This window comes from Podarcis filfolensis (assembly GCF_964270895.1).
Source record: "Podarcis filfolensis genome assembly, chromosome: 7".
Lineage (NCBI taxonomy): Eukaryota > Metazoa > Chordata > Lepidosauria > Squamata > Lacertidae > Podarcis > Podarcis filfolensis.
The window spans coordinates 8,083,970-8,096,375 of record NC_139603.1 but is presented as its reverse complement, the minus strand read 5'-3'; the positions used below and the strand labels follow the sequence as shown (position 1 = coordinate 8,096,375).

The window sequence follows — 12,406 nt, the reverse complement described above, 5'->3', positions numbered from 1 at the left end:
TCAACTTGAGGAATTAGGTGTTTGGAGTGACTTTAGCACCAGGGGTCTGGATTCTAAGCAGCCAGTACATTTGTTACCATCTGTAAGATGAAGACCACATACACACACCTGTCCTAGGTAGATAAAAAGAAGAATATGTTATAGCTATTTGGGTGCTAGAAAACTCTCCTGCCCCCTACACAGCACTATGGTTTTCAGACTTTTCTGTCTCGTCAGGAGGAACATTTATGCTGGTTTCTCCCCCTCCCCCCTCCTTTCAATCCATGCTACTCGCTGAACTGCTCTTAACTGCTCTTTCACCTTTGACACGATAGTAAAAACTAGTTAACCATCCCAAGGGGTTTTGTTTTAACAGGTGAGGGAACATGAACATTGCGGCACTTTGTTTATGTGCTGCAGTCCAAACAAATAGATCTTACTTGTTTTACGATATCATTCATGTGTAAATGCAAAGGCGTATGACTGCCCTTTCGCTGAAACATGCTGGGGACTGAAGCATGATTGATAGGCTTGTAAGGGTGCAAGGCTCTGAAATGGTCAGGAGAATTCCTCAACATCTTTCCAACTCTACGTAGAGTTCGGCTCAGGCACACCTAAGCCTATTTACTTCACTGGGTTTAAACATCTCTAACTTTATAAAAGATTGGGCTGGTGCACGCCTAACCAAAATCTTGGGGTTGCAGGAAGTGACACAGATATCCATCTTATCAAGAGGTTATGCACACAGCATGGGAAGGTACCACTAAGGTGGTCATGATGCGTGCTTCACAGAGGACAGACTAGGCATTTGAAGGGAAGTCAGAGAGGATAGACCTCAGCTTGAAGGTGTCCTTTATTTGAAGGGCTGCCCAGTTGAAGTCTGGTTTAAAGATAAAGTATCCTAAGAAGGACAAACAGGGGCCTTGAAAGTTGCCCATCCAGTGTGCTAAAGAGTATATGCAAAAACATTGTTCTGGAGTAAGCATATCGGTATGTAATGAATGAAGCTTTGCAGGGTTAAAGAAAGAGAAAAATGGTGTAAAAAGTATAAAGATAGAGGTGATCTACATTAGACACAACAACTTAGAAAGAGTAAAAATTTCAAGGTCTTAGAACAAAGGAAGTCAGTCAATATGTGTATATGTATGTAATGATTAGGGACGCGGGTGGTGCTGTGGGTTAAATCACAGAGCCTAGGACTTGTTGATCAAAAGGTCGGCGGTTCAAATCCCCACGACGGGGTGAGCTCCCATTGCTCAGTCCCTGCTCCTGCCAACCTAGCAGTTTGAAAGCACGTCAAAGTGCAAGTAGATAAATAGGTACCGCTCCGGCGGGAAGGTAAACGGCGTTTCTGTGCGCTGTTCTGGTTCGCCAGAAGCGGCTTAGTCATGCTGGCCACATGACCCGGAAGCTGTACGCCGGCTCCCTGGGCCAGTAAAGCGAGATGAGCGCCACAACCCCAGAGTCGGTCACGACTGGACCTAATGGTCAGGGGTCCCTTTACCATTTACCTTTATGTAATGATTAGATTAGAATGATGATATGGTTTTATTTGTAGATGTGTGTTTTTGTTTTTGTTTTTGTGTTCTTTTTTCTCTTGTGTTTTGTTTTCTTGTTTGTACTGGGGGTTTTTGGATTCATTGTTTGTAATTTTTGTTGTAATTTTGCATTGAAAATAAAAGAAAAAAGAAAGTTGCCCATCCAGTTTGTACCTGCACAACAGACACACAGGTAACTGGGTCACAGTCCTCCCCACTATGGTAAGAAGATATACTGTATTTATATTTAAAGCATAGCAGTCATTTCTAAATTTGCCCATGTGCATATAAATTAGTACATTGATTATATGTTTTTGCAAAATCTGTGCCCCCTTTATGTCATCTTTTTTAGGCTATGCAATTCATCTTTTCTAGCAATGTGTAAGTGGCAATCCAAGCTATCACTTGGTCTGCATCCCAAAGTGACCTTGAGAGGTATGAGACCTACTGCACAACACAGTCGTGCCAGATGTGTGAGGCCCTGTAGCACTGTGGTTTCTTCTCACATTGTGTGAGATGCTTGCATGTGATCTAAGACTTCTGAAAGGTCACTGGAAGGAGCTATGCTGAACCAGCTCTCTTGCCACTAATATGGTGACGTTGGAAGAAGCTCTAAGTTAATGGTTGTCTCAATTCAACAACCTTGTCAATAAGAGGTCTGTACATTCTAGTATTTCCCCCTTCTTCAGCTAAGCAAGCTTCTGTAATAGCCCTCTTCTGTATAAGGCAACAGCAAAGTGAGAAAGAAACTTATTTTGTGTTCTTCAATCAGTCAACCAACACTATCACCAGAAACTTCTTCCATGAAGCAATTTGCTGAAGAAAACAAGCACACACAGACTGCAAATGTTATCAAATGATCAGCCTTTCCTTGGAGATGAACGAGGAAACTCCCAATGATTTAAGCACAGGACCACACAGATGGTTGGGAGTGGTGAGATCAGTTACAAAGAAGGATAAGGCTATAAATTTCCCATGGCTATCGCACACAGTCTGCTACACCTGGCCTTTGCAGAGGTCCTGGGAGATGGCGATCAGTTCTGTTGTTGGTAGAACTTGTTCCTTATCTAAGGATTAAAAGAATTTGACCAACTGCAGAGAGAGAATGAGAGGGGGAGCATGCAGAATGAGAGACAAAGCAGCTGCTAGATGAGTTCAGTAGAGTAAATGTGTAACTGAGGTCAGAAATTGGCAACATGGCTTCAACCTAGGTCATTTCTGTGCACCATTTAGTGATGAAAGATGAGGAGTCCTCCTGGCAGGGCTGTTCTTTTAAAGCAAACACAGGAAAGTAGAGAGTGAAAGTGTAAAGCAGGCATGGCTGATGCCTGCAGTTGGAGAGGTTCGGATCTTTCCAGAGTCAAGACCTGTTAAGGGCCCATCAAAACCCAATGCTGCCATTTTGCTTTTGCTTCAAATATGGCTCACACCAAGTGAGATGACGCACCTGAATCTCCTGTCACAATAGAGTTCAGGGATGATTTCTATCCAGGTAGGGCCTTCATAGGATGCACTGGCCTGGCTCACAATTAACGCTAAGCCAAGCCAAGGCTATGTGTCAGTGAGTGAGCTTGTGGGGAAAATCACAACTGATTCACTCCTCCTTTGGTGCTGCTGCTACTGCTTAAACCTGGGCTTGTGGTTTCTCTCTCTGGAGAGAAAATCGTAATTGGTAACCAAGGTTTGTCCTCAAGGTCCTGCTAATCGAGTACAGTCGTACCTTGGATCCCAAATGCCTGAAACTCAGAAATCTTGGCTCCTGAACGCCGCAAACCTAAAAGTGATTGTTCTGGTTTGCGAACGTTCTTTTGGAACCCGAATGTCTGAGGGGGCTTCCATGGCTTCTGATTGGCTGCAGGAGCTTCCTGCAGCCAGTGAGAAGCCACAATTTGGTTTTTGAACATTTTGGAAATCAAACTGACTTCTGGAAAAGATTCCGTTTGACTTCCAAGGTACGACTGTACTATGAAACACCAGGCACTGCCTGGCATAAAGCACCCAGATATTCCAATCTCCCTCATGTAATCTCAGTGACTGCCCTTTGAGATAGAAGATGCATTCTTGATCCTATTTATAATCTAAATCCTGGTACAGAATGTGTCTTCAAAGCATCCTGTAGCAGCCGCCCAGTTGCCTTGTCGACATTTGCAAAGAACAAGCAAATCTCCTTGCACATCACTGAAGAGCCCCCACATGGCTCTATGGGTCTAGCACCACTTATAAATGCTAGCTTTTAATGAGGTAAAGTTTGAAGGTCATTTTAGTCTGTGGTTTCTGCCAATGTAAAGACAAGGAAGTTACTCAGTTTCCACTCAATGATTTATTATGATCTATTTCTCCTTAACAGGTGAAAAATTGACCTTGATGTTTAACCAAGGTGAAGACATACGTTTGTGAGACAGTATATATTGGCCCATCGCCAGATATAATCTTCTTTAAAATATTATATTGGCTTCAAATCTAATCATGCCCAGTTGTCCAGGTCTGTATAAATGGTGGCCCACGAAGCCCAAAGCAGCCAACTCAACGTGTAAAATATGCTTGACAGTCACCCTAGCTGCTTGGTTAGATGGATGACTAGGGATGATGCAGCAATGGTAGTCGATTCCCATTAAGACCAGTGGGATTTACTTCCAAGGAAACATGCTTAGGACTCAGCTGCCATCCTTGTCCTGTCGTCTGATGTCTTTTGAGTTCTAGAATTCCATTGGTTTGGAGGAAAAGGTTTCATTCTCCTCTTCATCGTAAAAATATCCAGCGTTTCTAATGTAGCTGTGAGTGTCACTGCAGACCTTGAACCGTTAAGGATGCCAAGGCTGTTGGAGCTTTGCCCAAGAACATCAGTCTTGAAGGCTGGATCCTAGCCTAGAGAACCAGCTGTGGCTTAGCTCCCACTGAGGTCCTTAATCTGTATCTGGGTTGTATCATTTCAGTCTGCAGGTGGGATCTCATGTGATGAAATCCTGCCTCATTGTTTAAAAAATTTCCGTACATATAAAACTTAGCATGTCAGGGAGAAGGCTGTGATTCACAGTATACCTAGTGGTCCAGCCTAGCATAATTTGTGACTCACTTGATGGATCACAATTTCATATTTTATGTAAGAAAGCAAGAGGGGGAGACGTTTTATTGTCTAGCCTACAGGGCCTTTGCAATTTCCAATACAAAATCAACTTGAAAACAACCAAATATATATATAAATTCTGTGTACACCCAACATTTCACTTGGAAAAAAATAAAACAAAATGATATTAAGGGAAATGTTTCCTGCGTGGAAACAGCTGTTCAGAAGAGAGGTTTTTTGGCAGGTGCCAATTCAAACAGCCTGAGAGAGAGAGAAACTGCACCTGGAGAAAATTCACCTTTCCACACGACTACGAAAGGTTCCCCTCTACTCTTACTCACTTGGCTTCCATCCTTAGAACTGGTTCTGCCTCTGTTCTGTCACTTTGGCCTGAAGGCTGGGAGTAAATGATTCAGATTTCTCCACCTATACGCAGAACATGGCGCCGATGCTTTGGTGTGGGCATGGCAAAACACAGGCTGCGGGAACAGCTGCAAACACCGAGTTAAGCATTTGTGCCTGAACCATTCCCAGCTCCCTCTTCCGGATGAGCTCTCCCCCCACCCCCCAACAAGGCAGCAAAATGCCATGCAATTTGTCACAGCACTGAAAGTTGTGTCATTCTCCTCCGCTTGCCAATTTTGCTAATACATTTGGTTTGGCCAGCTGGCAAGCAGAGAGTTTCGTAGTATGCATTTTCATGTAAGCATCCAGGCCTTTCTGCACCTAGACTCACTTTATTCATGCCTGCACAGAGTCAGAACCAGTCGCAATAGTGGGAACTGGCAGTGGGGGAATCAAATTCTTAGGTGCCTGCATCAAATTTGGGTAATCAGGCACATTATTTCTCTCTTGGGAGGGGGGCGGAATACATGAATTGTTTTGACTTTTTTTAAAATTTATCATCTTATGGCTGCAATCCTATACACCAGAGGTGGGAAATTTAGGCCCAGACCCAAATCAGCCCTCCAGGCCATTCTGCCTGGTTCTTGGGATTCTCTCCTGGCTATATCTCCTCCTGGACCACATCTCTCACCTTCTTTCACACCCTCCTTGAGTGGTTTACCCATCTGAAATGTGCCCTTGAGCTCTGATAACTCTGGTAGATGGCCTGGATGGGGAAAAAAGAGGAGGGTTTTGTGACTGTGTGAAGAAACTAGCATTCTGTAGAAAGGCACACTTTTCATTCATTGCTCTGCCTGCTTTTTGCACTGAGGTCCAGCTCCGAGGGCCTTCTGGTGGTTCCCTCCCTGTGAGAAGTGAAGCTACAGGGGACCAGGCAGAGGGCCTTCTCGGTGGTGGCGCCCTCCCATCAGATGTCAAGGTAATAAACAACTATCTGACTTTTAGAAGACATCTGAAGGCAGCCCTGTTTAGGGAAGTTTTTAATGTTTGAGGTTTTATTGCACCAGTCAAACCCTATAGATAGAACAACCTTCCCGGCAAACATGGGCATAGGCAGGAATTTTGTTGTTGGGCTTTGGGGGGGAGAGAGATCACAGATAACCCCCTCCCCCAAAAAAAGGAGATTACAGGGGGGCAGGTTTCTGCTGGGTGGGCCGGAACTCAATTGAGTATTTTCAATGCTTTTCAATACTTTTTGTGGATTGGGGGGGGGGGCATCAGCTTCCCCCTGTGGCTACGCCCATGCTGGCAAAGGACGCCTCCTGATGCACATGGACAGTGGCGTAGTGTGGGGGGTGCAGGGGGGGGCGGCCGCACCAGGTCGCAACATCGGGGGGGGGGCTCGCACTCGAGTGCTAAAATCCACGGGTTAGGGGGCACACATTACTTGCCTTGCCCCGGGTGCTGACAACCCACGCTACACCACTGCACATGGGATCTGTGGAGGTGAATTCTCCCTCCTGTCCCATCATCATCTCAAAAGAGAACTGCTGCTTTGCTCTTATATTTCATTGTGTGTGACTTAAGGCACGTGGGGGGGGTGTTCCATAGAGATCCTGCTTGGCCCCTCTCCAAGGCAGCCATGGGATGTCCTTCTCCAGTCCACAAGCAGCATGCAGGGAATCTCTGCTTGCTCACCTGTGGAGCAGATAAATTCTACTGAGGATCCTAGAAATTAGGGTAGATTTAGAAATGGGGCCCAAGTCCACCAGTTACAGAAACCATGTCCCCACTATGTAGCGTCACTGTAGCTAGGCTTGGTCTACCTCTAAATGTAAAGGGTAAAGGGACCCCTGACCGTTAGGTCCAGTCGCAAACGACTCTGGGGTTGTGGCGCTCATCTTGCTTTATTGGCCAAGGGAGCTGAGGTTTGTCCACAGACAGCTTCCAGGTCATGTGGCCAGCATGACTAAGCCGCTTCTGGCGAACCAGAGCAGCGCACGGAAACACTGTTTACCTTCCCGCCAGAGTGGTACCTATTTATCTACTTGCACTTTGACATGTTTTTGAACTGCTAGGTGGGCAGGAGCTGGGACCAAGCAACAGGAGCTCACCCCATCATGGGGATTTGAACCGCCGACCTTCTGATCGGCAAGCCCTAGGCTCTGTGGTTTAGACCACAGCAGAAGAATAAAGTGACAGACTCCTGAGACAGGCAGATGGCAGACATGATAATTGCCTGCAGGCAGGAGATGACCTCTCTGGAGATTTCCAATCTACCGTATTTTTTGCACCATAACACTCACTTTTTTCCTCCTAGAAAGTAAGGGGAAATGTCTGTGCGTGTTATGGAGGGAATGCCTACGGGTGGCATGCCTACGGATTTTCCTCCTCTAAAAACTACGTGCGTGTTATGGTCGGGTGCGTGTTATAGAGCGAAAAATACGGTATATGTTTTTGGGTTTGTTTTTTTAAAGGATTCTTTAAGTAGAAAAGTATATCAGAAAGAAAAAAACTATTTTGGCTGTGTCCTCTGGTGTCAAATTTCAGCAGTGCCCTGTGCAATGCCCTGCCTCTCACACTCCACTGTAAATCAAAGTTGTGCCCCGGTGGCACACACACACACGCTCCCAGGCAACTGAATCAATTGTGCTCCCCTAAATCTGCCTCTGTCCTAGTTTTACTAGCTCGTTGTTTTTTTTTAAATGAGGAAAATTAATTTAAAAAACCAAACGAAAACAGTGACATTCTCCACCTGCATCCAGAAATGTAACTTCATTCTTTCACTGTTGAAATTCACAACTTCGTTCTATCCCTCTCTGAGAGATGGGCAAAGAAGCACACTCTTTACCTGCTCAGGAGCACTTTCACCTATTGTTTTCCATATATACAGTACTATTTTGCAAAGTTAAACCCTGGCAGCAAAGCTGATCTCTCCAGGGCAAATGGGCACGGAATAATCCCTGGTTCCCTATGCGCTCGCGCGCTCTCTCTCTCTCTCTCTCTCTCTCTCTCTCTCTCTCTCTCTCTCTCTCTCTCTCTCACACACACACACACACACACACACCCTTGTCTGCATAATTTGGCCGGCCCCCGCCCCTCTTGCTCCGCGAGGACAAAGGCAGAGACGGCGAGCTTGCGCGCAAAGTCCCACGCCCCTCCCCTCTCTCCTTTGCGGAGGGGCTTCCTTCGCCTCGACGTGGGAGGAGTAGGGGGGCGGCAGCAGCAGCAGGTGCTGGGCGGGACAGGGAGAGCTGCCCCCTCGGCAGAAGCCGGCCGGCTGCCCCCTCCCCGCCCTGCCCAACGGAGGCTGCTGCCGCCGCCGCCGGAGCGCAGCTGGGGCGCCTGGCCATGGAGAGCCGCACCTGGCGCGCCGCGCAGCCCCGACCTGCCGCCTCCTGCCTCGCCAGCGCAGCCCGCCGCCCCCGCCGCCCCTCTCAACCAGGCACCTTTTAGCCGCTGGGCGTCCCTCTCCCGCAGCAGCCAAGTGAAGGAGGGCTCCGCTCATTCCTGCCATGCCTGCGCTTTAGGCTGCCGCTCCGGGGCATGCGGCTCTCTGCCACCCTGGCAGCGCGCTCCGCTTCCCTCTCCAAAACAGGAGCCAGGCGCCCGGCGTCCGGGCTGCTCCGTCGCTAGGGGTGGTTTGCGGAGCTCCGCTTGGCGGGAGAGGATGCCGCCCGGCAGCCTGGCGGGGCTGTGGCTTTGGCTGCTCTTCCAAGCGCAGCTCCAGGTAGGTTCTTCCAGAACAGCTGTGCGAAAGCCGCCTCTCTTTTTCTCTCTTGCAAATTGCAGTAAAGCCAGTATTCGGTGATCTCCGCGGCAGGACCACCCCAAATAATGCTGATGGCGTTAAGAAGGACTTTGCAATACAGAGAGTCCATAAATAAATTCTGCTCCTTGTAACTTTTCCCCATTTGCCTATATTTCTTAAATCTTTGTATATATCCATCCAGAAGGGTGGGGTATAAATAATAGCATAATTGTTATTGCCACCGCTTTTCCAGGGTGCACCTGTGACATGTGCAGGTCAAGCAGCCGCTGGGAGCCCAGATCTCCTTTCCTCTTTGCACTCTGAGTTGTTGGAGTTCACAGACAACAGTGGTAAGTGAACAAAGTAGATCCTATATTGTATTAACCCTTGTGATTGGTTATATTAGGATAATAGCCTGTAAGGGAGTTGACTGGTGTCTAATGGAAATGATCTCTTTGGCTTCCCTTATAATTCTCTGCATATGCTCAGGAGCTCTTCTGACATGGGGCTTGTAAAGCCCGATGCCTGTTTACTCAGAAGTCAATGAGTTCCCATGTATTCAGGGAGACTTGCTTCCGAATAAGGATGCATAGAATTGCAGTCACATGGTGAAATCCTGTGCATGCCTCCCATGAAGTAAGCGCCATTGAGTTCAATGGGACCTTTGTCTAGGTAGGTGTGCATAGGGTTTTATTTGGAGTGGTTGATTGAGGTTCTGCCCATATTAATAGGATTGATAACTCATGCACCTGGGATCACAAAGTGTTTTGAAATAGGTGTTGCTAATGTTTAGATTCTGTGGCTGTTCTAGGATACATGTCCAGTGCAGGTCTACTGAAATATAAGCCCCACTGAGCCCAATAGGGCTTTCTCCCAATTACATCTTAATTCCAAAAACATACGCTTACGACTGGGCTGTAAACAAAACCTGCTGCTTTCTATAAATGAATAGTGAAAACTCTTTGATTAATATGTTGATATCTGGAATAGCAGAGATTGTGAAATAGGGGCCATACTTGATGATCGGCGTTAATGGATTTCCACAGGCACATAAATGTATATGCTATTTTAGCGTGGCTTTCTTAAATTAAACTGATATATTTGTAACTGGCTTTCTTCCCGTCTGGAGTGACTGCTGCCCTGCAACATAAGACCTAAGAATAATAACTTAATGGGTGAGGAAATCACATCCACACACATTCAAGCTAATGAGTAACTGTTGCCCTCAGTGAGGTCTCACTACATGGTGAGAGGAGCCCAGAAGGAAAGGTCTGCCCAACTGCTGAGTTGCTCCACTCAGAATTGAGCCTCATTAACAATCCAAATACTGTGGGGTGCAGAATCTGCACCCTTTCCCCACGATTGTGACCGGAGGAAGTTCAGCCCTTTTTTTTATTAGGCTTACAAAACTTCCAGATGCAAAATGTTGTTGTTGTTTAGTCGTTTAGTCGTGTCCGACTCTTCGTGACCCCATGGACCAGAGCACGCCAGGCACTTCTGTCTTCCACTGCCTCCCGCAGTTTAGTCAGACTCATGTTTGTAGCTTCGAAGACACTATCCAACCATCTCGTCCTCTGTTGTCCCCTTCTCCTTGTGCCCTCCATCTTTCCCAACATCAGGGTCTTTTCCAGGGAGTCTTCTCTTCTCATGAGGTGGCCAAAGTATTGGAGCCTCAGCTTCACGATCTGTCCTTCCAGTGAGCACTCAGGGCTGATTTCCTTAAGAATGGATAGGTTTGATCTTCTTGCAGTCCATGGGACTCTCAAGAGTCTCCTCCAGCACCCTAATTCAAAAGCACCAGATGCAAAATACCCTACTGGAACTACCCTGTTCTGTAACAGTGTCAGAAAGCAACGTGATGAGTAAAGCATAATTGTTTTTAACTACTCACCTGGTTGCCATAGGTGATTAGGATAGATAGATAGATAATACTTTATTCGGCTATAAGCCCACAAGGTAAAACCAATCAATAAATAAAATAGCATTTTACATTCTAAAATATCAACTAAAATATTTCAACGCATAATCTCCTTCACGTTACATACAATCTCTAGATGTACCATATTGTGGCCTTGAATATAAAGATGGTGGATAGAGTTTACTAGATTTTTAATAGTCATGCAGCATTCCATGAAGTCTTTTATATGAAAGAACTGAATTCAGGAATCTGGCAACCTGTAATGTTCTATAAGAGTCAATGTCCTGGAGTAGGTAGGCTAGATGTAATTCAGGTGGTTTAGCAACAGTTTCCAAAATGATTGAACTCAGAATCCTTGATCGGGGAACAATATATAAAGGACAATTAAACAAGATATGATAAAGGGATTCTATTGATTTGTTGTCACATGCGCATAAAACAGAGGTTTCACCGTTAGAAAATCTATTGCTCAGCACATTTGAGGGGAACACATTAAATCTGGCTCTAACAAAAGCGAATCTATGCGACGCAACCGATAAGGTAGACAGATATCGAGGTATCTGGGACATAAATGTAATGCCCTGATTTATCGGGGAATATGTACCTCCACCTGTAGTAAGATTTTGTTGCAAATCAACCTCCTCCAATCTTTGTTTGATGACCTTTTTTGCTGTAATTGGATCTAAATTTAGTATATCGGAAGGAGAGATTCCATAAGACAACAGTTTGGAATGGATTTTTGTTGCCCATGGGCTGGTAAGTTCATCTCTCCAAAGGCACTGAATAAGATGGTAATTGGGCAATTTATGCCAAAGGGACAGCCACAGGTGATTAGGAAGGTCACCCAGGTGAGGGAGTGAGCAGGCTGTCTGAAGATGGGTGGAGTGTTTGTCTCTTCCTCTGACAAGTCACCTATGTTTTTGAGCAGGGGGTGGGGACACTCTTTTCATAGAAACCCAGCAAGGTCACAACAGAGGTGTGCAGTGCTTGACTCCCCCTCCTTCAGCATCTCAGTTTGTTAACTATGCTGGGAGGCTCCCCCGTCCCCCGTCCCCCCGCCGCCATGGAGGAGTCATGCAGGCTCCCAGGGAAGGCACAGATTGCCTCTACCATTCTCTGGCAGCCTCGTGGATTTTCCATACTGGTTGATGCTCACGAAGCAAAGGTTGTTCCCTCCCATCCAGCAGAGACACCAAAAAGGACCAGCAGCAGATGGAAAGAGCTGCCAGAGTGGTGTCTTTCTGTTGCTGGACATGGAGCAAATGGGCCTCATGCCTGCCTAACATGGAATCATAGAATTGGAAGGGACCCTGAGGGTCATCTAGTCCAACCCCCTGCAGAGCGGTAGTCTCGTAATCTGGTGAACTGGGTTCGATTCCCCACTCCTCCACATGCAGCTGCTGGGTGACCTTGGGCCAGTCACACTTCTCTGAAGTCTCTCAGCCTCACTCACCTCACAGAGTGTTTGTTGTGGGGGAGGAAGGGAAAGGAGGTTGTTAGCCGCTTTGAGACTCCTTCGGGTAGAGATAAAGCAGAATATCAAATCCAAACTCCTCCTCCTCCTCCTCCTCCTCCTCCTCCTCCTCCTCCTCCTTCTTTTTGCCCAACATGGGGGTTCAAGATTTAGAGTCTCATGCTCTACCAACTGAGCTATCTGGATCAGGGTGTTAATTGGGTACTTGGGCTTATTCACACGCACCATGCTTCTGTTTATATTCATACAATGGCAGCACAGCCCTTTGTCTATGTAAGTCCCACTGAGTTGAATGGGACTTACCCCCAGGTAACCATGCATAAATATTCAGTGGACG

General features: G+C 46.5%; 1 protein-coding gene across 1 annotated transcript in view; it reads left to right on the top strand.

Moving 5' to 3' along the window:
- Positions 1-8,026: 8,026 nt before the first annotated feature.
- ADAMTS16 (ADAM metallopeptidase with thrombospondin type 1 motif 16) overlaps positions 8,027-12,406 on the top strand; it is an 86,735-nt gene continuing 82,355 nt past the window's right edge. The window contains exons 1-2 of the mRNA XM_083624592.1: positions 8,027-8,656; positions 8,931-9,027. Coding sequence (XP_083480718.1) covers positions 8,597-8,656; positions 8,931-9,027 — 157 coding nt within the window. The 5' untranslated portion in view covers positions 8,027-8,596. The remainder of the gene's footprint in view (positions 8,657-8,930; positions 9,028-12,406) is intronic.